The sequence below is a fragment of the Arachis hypogaea genome, chromosome 19, assembly GCF_003086295.3.
Source record: "Arachis hypogaea cultivar Tifrunner chromosome 19, arahy.Tifrunner.gnm2.J5K5, whole genome shotgun sequence".
Taxonomy (NCBI): domain Eukaryota; kingdom Viridiplantae; phylum Streptophyta; class Magnoliopsida; order Fabales; family Fabaceae; genus Arachis; species Arachis hypogaea.
Window position 1 is genome coordinate 18,123,797 of NC_092054.1, and position 12,934 is coordinate 18,136,730.

Consider the following 12,934-nt stretch of genomic DNA (forward strand, 5'->3'; position numbering starts at 1 on the left):
GTTATTTGGCATGACAAATCCCACAACAAATTTGTTGCTAAATTCGTGGGTAAAACTGACGCTAATGTGCGACGCTGAATCTGACGATAAATCTGACTGTACTCAGTGTATTTTTTGTAATGACATAAACTACACAGTTAGGAAGCTGAGTTAGTTTTTAGACTGCCCAACACTCAATCATATGCAAGTTGCACATCGCGTTTTGAGGTACCTCAAGGCTGCAGTAGTAGTAGAGTTGTTTTTCACTTGCAAGCCAGATTAGAATGTGACAGGATTTTCAAACTCAGATTGGGTAGCTTGCCAAGACACAAGGAAGTCCGTCTCAGCTTATTGCTTCTATTTGGAGAATTCATTAATGTAATGAAAGAGCAAAAAGTAATTCATTGTGACTTTTTTATCATCAGAAGTAGAGTATTGAACTTTAGCGGGGGCCACAAAGGAAGCCGAGTAGATAAGTTACATATTGGATGATTTGTAAGTTCCTTTCACTAACACACTGTTTGGTTCAATAGAAAACAGAAAGAAAGGAAATGCAATGAAGGAAAATGGAGAGAAAACTTTATTTTCCATTGTTTGGATGTGAATGGAAACTGGAAGGAAAGTGAAAATAGTGGCGTGGGACCCACATCCAACTTTTCCTTCCAAAGTTGCGAAAAAAACTAATGACAACTCTACAATGAAAGTAAAATGACAAATTTACCCATGCTGTTAACATCGAAGAAAAATTCCTAATGTAAGCTATCTATTTCTGAAACTTGGAGAGACTTCTCTTCTCCATCGCATCTTCATCGTTGTGCTCGACAGTGCTACCGTGGCTTCATTTTCGTTGTCCATAAGCCACGGCAGTTTCGTCATTGTCGTGACAGCTCTTTCTCCTCTTCATCCTTGCAAATTCAAGCCAAAGGTGAGTTCTTTTTCGTTCGATTTTGTACTTTTTCCAAAAACAAACTGGGAAAATAATCATGCACATAGTATGTGCTCTTTTTTTTTCAACTGAGATCCTCTTGCTTTGATTTCTTGTTGTTGCTCCTCAAATCTACCATTTTGTGCATGCTTGCTTGCTAGGTTTCGGCTTGTGAAATCTAGATACTCCATACAGTTCGACAGTAGAAGGTGCCTGCTGCGTAGTGTTTGGCTTGTGTGTGTTGGTGATTTCTGTTTGGGTATTGTTGCTCTATTCAAAAGCTGAATTAATATATATGATATTGTGAACTATTTTTTATTAATTTCTGCATGTTTGATTTCGTAATTTTATTTTTTATTTTTTCTCCTCTTTTTAATTGATTTGATTTCTTCATTACCTGCTTCATTTGCAAACAAGTGTAGTGATTAACTGAATCAATATTATAGTTATAATTTATTCAAAAGTCCAAAGCTTCCTAAATGGTAAAAAAATCATAAATTAAAAAATTTTTTGATGACCCAAAAGCATAAAACATGATTAAAATTAAATACACCCAGTCCGAAATCCCCCATCATGAAAGAGCCAAAAAATTGTAATAACAAGGAAAAAAAGGTCACTTCTTTTAACCAAATAATGAAAAAAAATGAATTAGCTGTGGTTGAATTGGAAGTGAAAAACTTTGTTTACAGAATGCTTAGGTTTTGTTAGGATTTTATTTATTTATTTATTTTTGTGAATTAGATCACTTTCAATTTCAAGTTCAAGTTCAAAGGTTCAAGCTTTGTGTTCGAACTTCAAAGAGAAGGTACTAACTTAAGAGTACCTACATGGGAGTACATATCACCCTTTATCTTTAGAAATTGTTTGTAAATTGCTATTTATTATTTGAGTTTTTAGTTTTGTTTTATGTTAAAAAATTTTAAATTGAAACGAGGCCAATGAAATAATCAACGAATTATAGGGTAAATAATTAAAGGTTAAAAATGTTTACTAAAAACATTTATTGTTTGGAAGTATGTTCATTTTTTCAACTGGTTAGATCTTATCTTCAGTTGCTATGATTGTTTTATTTTAAATTTTGTATTAAAATAACATGAAAAAAAGCGACCATTACTATAAGTACAAAATATTTGGACATTCCTCTTTTTACGATCTTTGATAGAATTTAAAGAAAATTAATGGACATAGAGCATAGCACAAATGTAAATTTCGCTAAAATCGGTAAATTATTAGCTAATAAATTAAATTTTTATTAGAAAAGCTAAAAATGTAAAACTAATATCAAAAAAGGATAGAGCTTGTCGAAACGAGAATTTTGATACCAATTTCGAAAATTTGGCCCAGAATCGGACCAGAAAGATCGAATCGGTTGAACCGGGACCCAAACCGAGTCCGTTGGTCCAACCGGACCCATAACATAAATGAAGCAGCAGCTTCATCCTCTCCATTTCACTAAAGTCACGACACAAACAGCAAGGGGGGAAGAGAAGAAACCTAACCCTCACCTTTCCTTCTCACCACCATAACTCCTTCGTCCGGGCTCCGATCGCCACACCGTTCGCGGCCACGTGCTCAGCGCGTCGAGCTCTACCTTTCTATCAGAACAATTTCACTGGTAAGCCTCCTATTAAGTTCAGAATCCCTATCCCTCTTTCTTTGGTAAACTTGAAAACCTATGGTGAATCTTGTCCAATTTCTATGTTCTAGTTCAAGTTAGCTTTCGGAATTTGTGGGCTCAAGCTATTGAGCATATGGGTATGGTAAGAAAACCCTAACCCTAGCACAATCTTATTTTTGGTAATAGAAAACTGAATTGGAACATATATATGTGTATTAGGTGTAGTTTAAGAGGGTGTTTATGCATTGGACTTGAATTTGGATTACTTGGAGCTTTGTTGGTGACAAGGCTTGCTTTGGGGCTGTTTGATTGAGCTTGGAAGGCTGTGATTTTGTGTTGAGAGGCTGCCTTAGGTAAATTAAGTGATCGGCCAAGGTATGGTTTAAGTTTCTCACGTTTAATATTTACGGTGTTGTGAAAACTTAGGTTAGAGGAACCATATGATAAGTTGAATTGTTTGTTGTATTTAATGATTAGTCTTGTAATGTTGTTTGAATAGATTTGTTGTTGGATATATATATTAGAATTATTAGGTGTGGAAGTTATTAATGATGTGCTCTTATATTTATTTATGATGGATTAGGATTGGTGTTTGTTAAAATGGATATAGAGTTGTGTTGTGGTGGTATTGCATATGATGTAACTAATTATGTAATGATCAGAATTGTATGAGACTAAGTTTGGAATAAACTTGGGAATATAAGAAACTAAACTGGAAATTTTGGGACCTTTTTGTTAAATATACAATTTATGAAAAAATTTTAAAGTTAGGTTGTTAAATCTGTCCTGCAGCAGAAAAGGTCAAACAGGGCAGCAACTTGTTTGTCTTGCTGCGACTTCTACAAGTTGAGTTTTGAAGCGAAACTAATTTTGTTATAAAATTTGATTAACTTTATTTATTGATCTAAAACTTCAGAATTTTAAGAGTTGAGGATTGGGAGTTGTAAATTTCTAAATATTGGTGGTCAAAGTTGAAAAGAAACAGATTTCAGCAAGCTATGCATCAACTTTCAATGCTTGTAGCTCTTAGAATTGAATAGCAATTGGGTTGCAACTAGAACACACTTGTTTTTGGATGAGCTAGGAGTTCCCAAATCAAAATTTAACTTAATTGGAGTTTTGTAATAAAAGTTATTCAAATTGAAAGATACTAAGCTTGTTGGTTTCTAAAACAGATTTTGACTCATTTTTACTTAACTTTCAGGTAATGTAACTTCTTCATTAAAAATAGTATTACTCAGAACCAATTTAGAAAGAAACCTGTTTAAGTACATTAATTTTTAAAGTCATTGGATTTAACTTGGATTTTATATTGAATTTTGAATATCACATGCTGCTGATGTTTTTCTAGTTTTACGCACTGCAGAGCAGTCACAGTTTTTCCTTTATTTCTGAGGCTAGAGAAATTAGAAAATTAGGATATTTGGTTTGTTAGAAAGCTTATTTCAAGATGAACACCAGGACATAAAGTTTGCACAATTCCGAGTTCATTTCTTATATTAAAAACAGAAAAGAAAATAGAGTGTCGAGGATGTCTTAGTGATAGTTATGGGTTCGAGAAGTTAAAGTTTAATCTTCGTATGATGTGATTGATTTAATGTTAGGGTTGGGTTGATTTTAATAAGGTTGAGAAGAGTTTGATAAATAGTTTGGTCAGGACCCAGAAAGGGTAATCAAGATGAATTATAAGGGAATGATGATGAAAAATGTGAAAGGGAGGTTGTTAATAAAAGGAGTTAACATGCCATGGCTTGATGAATGATTAAATAATAATTATGACTATGAAATGGTTTATGAATGATGATATCTGAGATATGAGTTTCTCTGGGTAAAAACCGTGGCTCGCCACCACGTGTTCCAGGTTGATTCTCGATACTCTGTTGACCCTACGTCGTAAGGGTGACCGGACACGTATAAATTTCTGGGTATAGATAACACCATTGAGTGATTTATATGATGATTGAATATGAACTCTATGCATAGACTCTTGGGGATGCGCGACGGGGGACAGTCTAAGGTTTTCGGACTTGTCGGGTTGGCTGGATAACCGACAGATGGGCCCCATCAGCCATAGGACAGGCATGCATCATATGCATTTGTTTGTTTTGATTGCTATGCATTTTCTGGGTATGCCTAATTAATATATATCACCTGCTATCTGTTATACTTGCTATTTGTACTATCTGCTCATTACTTGTGCATGAACTTGTTTGGTTGCTTGTTTCTGTTGCATTATGATTGATGGAGAAAATGGAGAAACGATTGGGTGTTAGATTAGGATTGAATTTGAGTAAGTTAGGTAGATTTAGAATACCTGCCCCTGTTTATGGCTTCTGTTTAGTACTTAAGTTGGATAATTGAATAACGGAGTTCTAGGATTGCATATGGCATTCTCAAGACCATATTTCTTATGCGCGTGGCACTTTTACCATGCTGAGAACCTCCGGTTCTCATTTCATATTGTATTGTTGTTTTTCAGATGCAGGTCAAGAGGCTCCTCGCTAGGCGTCTGGATCTTCGGAAGCGAAGTAGTCCTTGGGTGTATTTTGGTTTTTGGTTGTATATATGTATATATTTGTTTAGCTTACTCTCCAAGTAACTTATGTATGCTGCTCCTTTTAGAGGATTAGGGAGAGATAGGAGTTTACTTTGATGTTTTGGTGTATTTTGGGGATACTTAAGTATGTTTATATATATCCTCCGGCCAGCCTTAGCTTTGCAGACTCAGTCAGGGGCTAGTTATGCTGTTCCATTGGCCGTTCCTTATTCTTTTGCTTATCTTTACCATGTTTTTATTAGGTTTCTTAGCGCGCAAGTAATCCTTTCCTTTGAGCGTTGCGCTTTTTCTTTTGTGATTTTTGCTTACCCGTTTTGTTTCAAGGCTCCAAGTATATTATCTTATTCTCTATTATGTATTTATTTTGCTGTCTAGAGGTCCGTAACACCACATTACCTCTGTTCTACGACTTAAGCGTAAAACTCTGTGTAATAGGGTGTTACATTATGGTATCAGAGCAGTTCGTTCCTATAGAGCCTGAGGACAGACTGATTATGCTCTTGTGCATTCTCTGCGTATGTGTTTATATGCTATTAGGATATCTATCTGATATAAGTGGCATAAACGTTCATGAGCATGCATTTGGGACTTAAAGCACTGAACTTGTGATATTGAGACTGATCAACTTGATATCACTTGTTTGGTGTGTATAGGGACCAGATGTCTACTCGCAGACGCGGACGCGGGCGAGGTGGAGGCCGCATAGGCAATGCCATGCCTGAGGCATCAGGAAACACTCCTAATCCTATAGACTTCATGGCTGCATTAGGCAACATGGCAGCAGCAATGCAAGCGACAGCTGAAGCCCTGGGAAACCAAATTAATAACGGGAACAATGGCGATAATGGTCCAATGATGCTCTCTACCTTCTTAAAGGTTCACCCTCCAACTTTCAGAGGGACCTCGAATCTAACCGATGCTGATAACTAGATATAAGCCATTGAGCGAGCATTACAAGCCCAACAAGTTTCGGATGAGCAGTGGGTTGGGTTTGGGACCTACCAGTTGCATGGTGAAGCTCAGCACTGGTGGTAGGGCATGAGGCACATTTTGCAGTCTGATGGGATTGTGATTTCTTGGGAGTTATTTCGAGATGAATTTTATAAGAAATATTTTCCCACCTCAGTCAGAAATGCCAAAGAGCTCGAACTGCTTCAACTTAAACAGGGCCAAATGACTATTACTGAGTACACCAGTAAGTTTGAGGAATTGTGCCGCTTCTCACGCATCTGTCAGGGAGCTCCTGAGGACTTTGCTGAGTGGAAATGTATAAAGTATGAAGGAGGCCTTAGGAGTGACATTCAGAGCTTTGTGGTGCCTATGCATATCCAGGTGTTTTCTGAGCTGGTGAATAGGACCAGGGTGGCGAAGGATTGTATTAGAAGGACTGCATTAGAAAAAGGGAGTCTGAGGATGCCATTCCAGAGGACCACAGGGAGAAATTTTGCACCCAGAGGCAGACAGTTCAAGAGTGGTGGCTTTGTCCTCCAGAACAATCAGGGGCAAGGCAACTCTAGGAGGCCTAATACCAATGCTAATCAGGGAAGGAGACAGGGTAAGCAGCCACAGCAGGATATGAGTTACCACAAATGTGGAAAGTATCATTCAGGACCATATAGGCTTGAGATTGGAGTCTATTACTCCTGTGGGCAGCCGGGACACTTGGCTAGTAGTTGCCCAGAGAAGAAGAAGTATGAGACAGGCAGAGTGCAGCAACCAGGAAGGGTATACACTACTTCTTCAGTAGGCACTAAGGGGTCAGAGGCATTGATCAGAGGTAACTGTGAAATGACGGGTAAAACTTTGAATGCTTTGTTGGATTCTGGGGCTTCACATACTTTTATTGCATTTGAGAAGGCTGATGAGTTAGGATTGAAAATAGTAGTATTGGGGTATGATTTAAAGGTATACAATTCTACCCACGAGGCTATGGTGACTAGGTTAGGGAGCCCCCAAGTTCCTTTTCGAGTACAAGGGCGTGATTTCGTGCATAACTTAATTTGTTTGCCGATGACTGGTCTTGATCTCATTCTGGGATTGGACTGGTTATCCAAGAACCGTGTTCTACTAGATTGCTCGGCGAAAACAGTGTATTTCTTTCCTGAAGACACTGAAGGGCCGATTGTAGTGAACAACTACTACTTGAATTCTATGATGGTGAACTGTTCTGGGGTTGAATGTCAGGGGATATTGTTGTTGGCTGCGGGTGTTTCGGGTGATGATCAGAACTTGGAACAAATCCCAGTTGTGTGTGAGTTTTTAGAGGTGTTTCCTGATGATATTGATGAATTTTCACCAAAACGGGAAGTTGAGTTTGCTATTGATTTAGTACCTGGGGCTGGACCAATCTCGAGTGCTCCTTACATGATGTCGCCTTTAGAAATGGCCGAATTGAAGTCTCAATTGGAGGATCTATTGGGTAAAAATTTTATCCGACCAAGTGTATTTCCGTGGGGTGCGCCAGTATTACTGGTGAAGAAGAAAGATGGAACCATGCGCTTATGTGTTGACTATAGGCAACTGAATAAAGTTACAGTGAAGAACAAGTATCCGCTGCCAAGGATTGATGACCTGATGGACCAATTACAGGGAGCTGGCGTGTTCTCCAAGATTGATCTGCGATCCGGATACCACTAGATAAGGGTAAGAGATGAGGATATCCCTAAGACCGCCTTCAGAACGCGATATGGCCACTATGAGTATACCGTGATGTCCTTTGGACTAACTAATGCTCCGGCGATATTCATGGATTACATGAACAGAATTTTCCATCTGTATCTGGATAAGTTTGTTGTTGTGTTTATTGACGACATTCTTATCTATTCTAAGACCGAGAATGAGCATGCAGAACACTTGCGAACAGTGCTACAAATTTTGAAGGATAGGAAGTTGTATGCCAAGCTATCCAAGTGTGAGTTTTGGAAGTCTAAGGTAAAATTTCTTGGTCATGTGGTGAGTAAGCGAGGAATAGCAGTGGATCCTGCTAAGGTTGAGGCGGTGATGAATTGGGAGCGGCCAACTTCAGTGACAGAAATCAGGAGTTTCTTAGGCTTGGCGGGTTATTATCGAAGGTTCATTAAAGGGTTTTCACAGCTCGCTTTACCCTTGACTAAGCTGACCAGGAAGGATGTTCCTTTTGTGTGGACTTCCGAGTGCGAGGAGAGTTTCCTTGCCTTAAAGCAGAGATTGACTACCGCCCCTGTATTAGTGTTGCCTGAGCCGAGAGAACCATTCGAGGTGTACTGTGATGCGTCCTTAAAAGGTTTAGGATGTGTATTGATGCAGCATCATAAGGTTGTAGCTTATGCCTCACGTCAGTTAAGGCCACATGAAAGAAATTATCTGACTCATGATTTGGAACTAGCATCCATTGTCTTTGCCTTGAAGATTTGGAGGCATTATCTCTATGGAATGAAATTTCAAGTCTTCTCAGACCATAAGAGTCTGAAGTACCTGTTTGAACAAAAAGAATTGAATATGCATCAGAGGAGGTGGATGGAACTCCTGAAGGATTATGACTTCGAGCTAAACTATCATCCAGGAAAGGCGAATGTAGTGGCAGATGCCTTGAGTAGAAAATCCCTATGTGCTGCCTGGATGATGCTGAGAGAGAAAGAGTTGTTGAGAGCCTTCCAAGGATTGAAATTGGGAATCAGAGAGGAGTTTGGGAATTTATGCCTAAGCCAATTACAGATCTCAAGCGACTTCAAGGCTGAACTGATAAAGGCTCATCAAAATGACCAAGAATTGTATAAGATTTTGCCGGCAATTGAGAAAGGCAAGCGATGGAGAGTATCAGAAGATAAAGATGGGTTGTGGAGGTTCAAGTGCCGAATAATTGTGCCAGATGTCGGGGATTTGCGATAAAGCATATTGGAGGAAGCTCACAAGAGTGGGTAGTCCATTCATCCTAGAAGCACCAATATGTACCAAGACTTAAAGACGATGTTCTGGTGGCTAGGAATGAAAAATGATGTGGCGTTACATGTTTTCAAATGCCTAACTTGTCAAAAAGTCAAGATTGAACACCAAAGGCCAGCAGGAACCCTTCAACCTTTGGAAATCCCACAGTGGAAATGGGAGAGCATTGCTATGGATTTTGTATTGGGCTTACCAAGGACTCGCACAGGTTGTGATGCCATTTGAGTGGTTATAGATCGATTGACCAAGTCAGCTCATTTTCTGCCTATTCGGATAAGTTGTTCTATGGAGGAGTTGGCGCGCTTATACATAAAGAAGATTGTGAGATTACATGGAGTACCTTCCACCATTGTGTCGGATAGAGATCCTCGCTTTACATCATAGTTCTGAGGTGTATTTCAGCGAGCTTTTGGCACTCAATTAAGCCTAAGTACTGCCTATCATCCTCAGACGGATGGCCAATCAGAAAGAACAATTCAAACCTTGGAAGACATGTTAAGAGCTTGTATTTTGGATCAACCGGCGAGCTGGGATCGATATATGCCTCTGGTAGAATTTGCTTATAACAATAGCTATCATGCAAGTATTGGAATGGCTCCATATGAGGCTTTGTATGGAAGAAAATGCCAGTCTCCATTATGTTGGTACGAAGCAGGAGAAAAGAGCTTGATAGGACTGGAAATGGTAAGTGAAACCATTGAGCAAATAAAGAGAATTCGGAGTCGAATGCTTGAAGCTCAAAGCCGTCAGAAGAGCTATGCTGACCGAAGACGGAAGCCCTTAGAATTCGAGAAAGGAGAACACGTCTTCTTGAAGGTGACTCCGACCACTGGAATAGGGAGGTCCATCAAAACCAAGAAGTTAAATCCACGTTACATTGGGCCATTCGAAATCCTGAAGAGAATTGGACCAGTGGCGTATAGGATCGCATTACCACCACATCTTTCGAACCTGCATGACGTGTTCCACGTATCGCAGTTTCATAAATATACTTTTTATCCTAGTCATGTCCTAGAGCCGGAATCAGTCCAAGTGAGAGAAGACTTGACGCTTCTAGTAACTCCGGTTAAGATTGATGATACCATCACCAAACGTCTCCGCGGAAAGGAAGTTTCTTTGGTGAAAGTAGCTTGGAGTCGGGCTGGTATTGAAGAACATACCTAGGAGCTTGAATCAGAGATGCAAAAGGACTACCCACACCTCTTTTCAGGTAACTCACTCTGAATTTTGAGGACAAAATTCTTAATTAGGTGGGTAGGATTATGTAAACCCCGCTAAAATCGGTAAATTATTAGCTAATAAATTGAATTTTTATTAGGAAAGCTAAAAATGCAAAACTAATATCAAAATAGGATAGAGCTCGTCAAAACGAGAATTTTGATACCAATTTCGAAAATTTAGCCCAGAATCGAACCGGAAGAGCCAAACCGGTTGAACCGGGGCCCAAACCGGGCCCGTTGATCCAACCTGACCCATAACATAAATGAAGCAGCAGCTTCATCTTCTCCATTTCACTAAAGTCACGACACAAACAACAAGGGGGGAGGAGAAGAAACCTAACCCTCACCTTTCCTTCTCACCACCATAACTCCTCCGTCCGGGCTCCGATCGCCGCACCGTTCGCTGCCACGTGCTCAGCGCGTCGAGCTCTACCTTTCTATCCGAACAATTTCACTAGTAAGCCTCCTATTAAGTTCAGAATTCCTATCCCTCTTTCTTTGGTAAACTTGAAAATCTATGGTGAATCTTGTCCAATTTCTATCTTCTAGGTTCAAGTTAGCTTCCGGAACTTGTGGGCTCAAGCTATTGAGCATATGGGTATGGTAAGAACACTCTAACCCTAGCACAATCTTGTTTTTGATAATAGAAAACTGAATTGGAACATATATATGTGTATTAGGTGTAGTTTAAGAGGGTGTTTATGCATTGGACTTGAATTTGGATTACTTGGAGCTTTGTTGGTGACAAGGCTTGCTTTGGGACTGTTTGATTGAGCTTGGAGGGGCTGTAATTTTGTGTTGAGAGGCTTCCTTGGGTGAATTAACTAATCGGCCAAGGTATGGTTTAAGTTTCGCACGTTTAATATTTACGGTGTTGTGAAAACTTAGGTTAGAGGAACCATAGGATAAGTTGAATTATTTGTTATATTTAATGATTAGTCTTATAATGTTGTTGGAATAGATTTGTTGGTGGATATATATATTGGAATTATGAGGTGTGGAAGTTATTAATGGTGTGCTCTTATATTTATTTATGATGGATTAGGATTGGTGTTTGTTAATAAGGATGTAGAGTTGTGTTGTGGTGGTATTGCATATGCTGTAACTAATTATGTAATGATCAGAATTTCATGAGACAAATTTTGGGATAAACTTGGGAATATAAGGAACTAAACTGAAAATTTTGGGACCTTTTTGTTAAATATACAATTTATGGAAAATTTTTAAAGTTAGGTTGTTAAATTTGTCCTGCAGCAGAAAAGATCAAACAGGGCAGCAACTTGTTTGTCTTGCTGCGACTTCTACGAGTTGAGTTTTGAAACGAAACCAATTTTATTATAAAATTTGATTAACTGGCTTTATTTTTATAAAACTTCAGAATTTTAGAAGTTGAGGATTGGGATTTGTAAATTTCTGAATATTGGTTGTCAAAGCTGAAAAGAAACAGATTTCAGCAAGCTATGCATCAACTTCCAATGCTTGTAGCTCTTAGAATTGAATAGCAATTAGGTTGCAACTAGGACACACTTGTTTCTAGATGATCTAGGAGATCCCAAATCAAAATTTAGCTTCATTGGAGTTTTGTAATAAAAGTTATTCAAATTGAAATGTACTAAACATGTTGGTTTCTAAAACAGATTTGACTCATTTTTACTTAACTTCCAGGTAATGTAACTTCTTCATTAAAAATGATATTAACTCAGAACTAATTTAGAAAGAAACCTAGATGAGTAAAGTTAAACTATATTACTTTTTAAAGTAATTGGATTTAACTTGGATTTTATATTGAATTTTGAATATCACATGCTGCTGCTGTTTTTCTGGTTTTACGCACTGCAGAGTAGTCACGGTTTTTTTTTTTTATTCTTAAGGCTAAAGAAATTAGAAAATTATGATCTTTGATTTTTTAGAAAGATTATTTTAATATGAACGCCTGGACATAAAATTTGCATAATTTTGAGTTCATTTGTTATATTAAAAATAGAAAAGAAAATATAGTGTCGAGGATGTCTTAGTGATAGTCATGGGTTCGAGAAGTTAAAGTTTAATCTTAGTGTGATGTGATTGATTTAATGTTAGGGTTGGGTTGATTTTAAGATTATTCGATATTAAGAATATTGAGAATAGTTTGATAAATATTTTGGTCAGGACCCGAAAAGGGTAATCAAGATGAATTATAAGGGAATGATGATGAAAAATGTGAAAGGGAGGTTGTTAATAAAAGGAGTTAACATGCCATGGCTTGATGAATAATTAAATAATGATTATGACTATGAAATGGCTTATGAATGATGATATCTGAGAAACGAGTTTCCCTGGATAAAAACCGTGGCTCGCCACCACGTGTTCCAGGTTGATTCTCGATACTCTGTTGACCCTACGTCGTAAGGGTGACCGGGCACGTATAAATTCTTGGGTATGGATAACCCCCATTGAGTGATTTATATGATGATTTAATGTGAACTCTATGCATAGACTCTTGGGGATGCGCGACGGGGGATAGTCTAAGGTTTTCGGACTTGTCGGGTTGGCTGGATAACCGACAGATGGGCTCCATCAGCCATAGGACAGGCATGCATCATATGCATTTGTTTGTTTTGATTGATATGAATTTCCTGGGTATGCCTAATTGATATATATCACCTGCTATCTGTTATACTTGCTATTTGTACTATCTGCTCATTACTTGTGCGTGAACTTGTTTGGTTGCTTGT

At 38.3% G+C, this 12,934-nt stretch overlaps 1 protein-coding gene and 1 long non-coding RNA gene across 2 annotated transcripts; both read left to right on the forward strand.

The window, feature by feature from the left end:
• Positions 1-6,117: 6,117 nt before the first annotated feature.
• Positions 6,118-7,716, forward strand: LOC140182174 (uncharacterized). Its single transcript, XM_072228302.1, has 2 exons — positions 6,118-7,498; positions 7,616-7,716. Exons 1-2 carry the CDS (start codon positions 6,118-6,120, stop codon positions 7,714-7,716), a joined length of 1,482 nt encoding a protein of 493 aa, XP_072084403.1.
• Positions 7,717-10,127: 2,411 nt separating this feature from the next.
• Positions 10,128-11,031, forward strand: LOC140182449 (uncharacterized). Its single transcript, XR_011877991.1, has 3 exons — positions 10,128-10,210; positions 10,770-10,823; positions 10,901-11,031. It is a non-coding gene; the product is annotated as an uncharacterized lncRNA (long non-coding RNA).
• Positions 11,032-12,934: the final 1,903 nt, after the last annotated feature.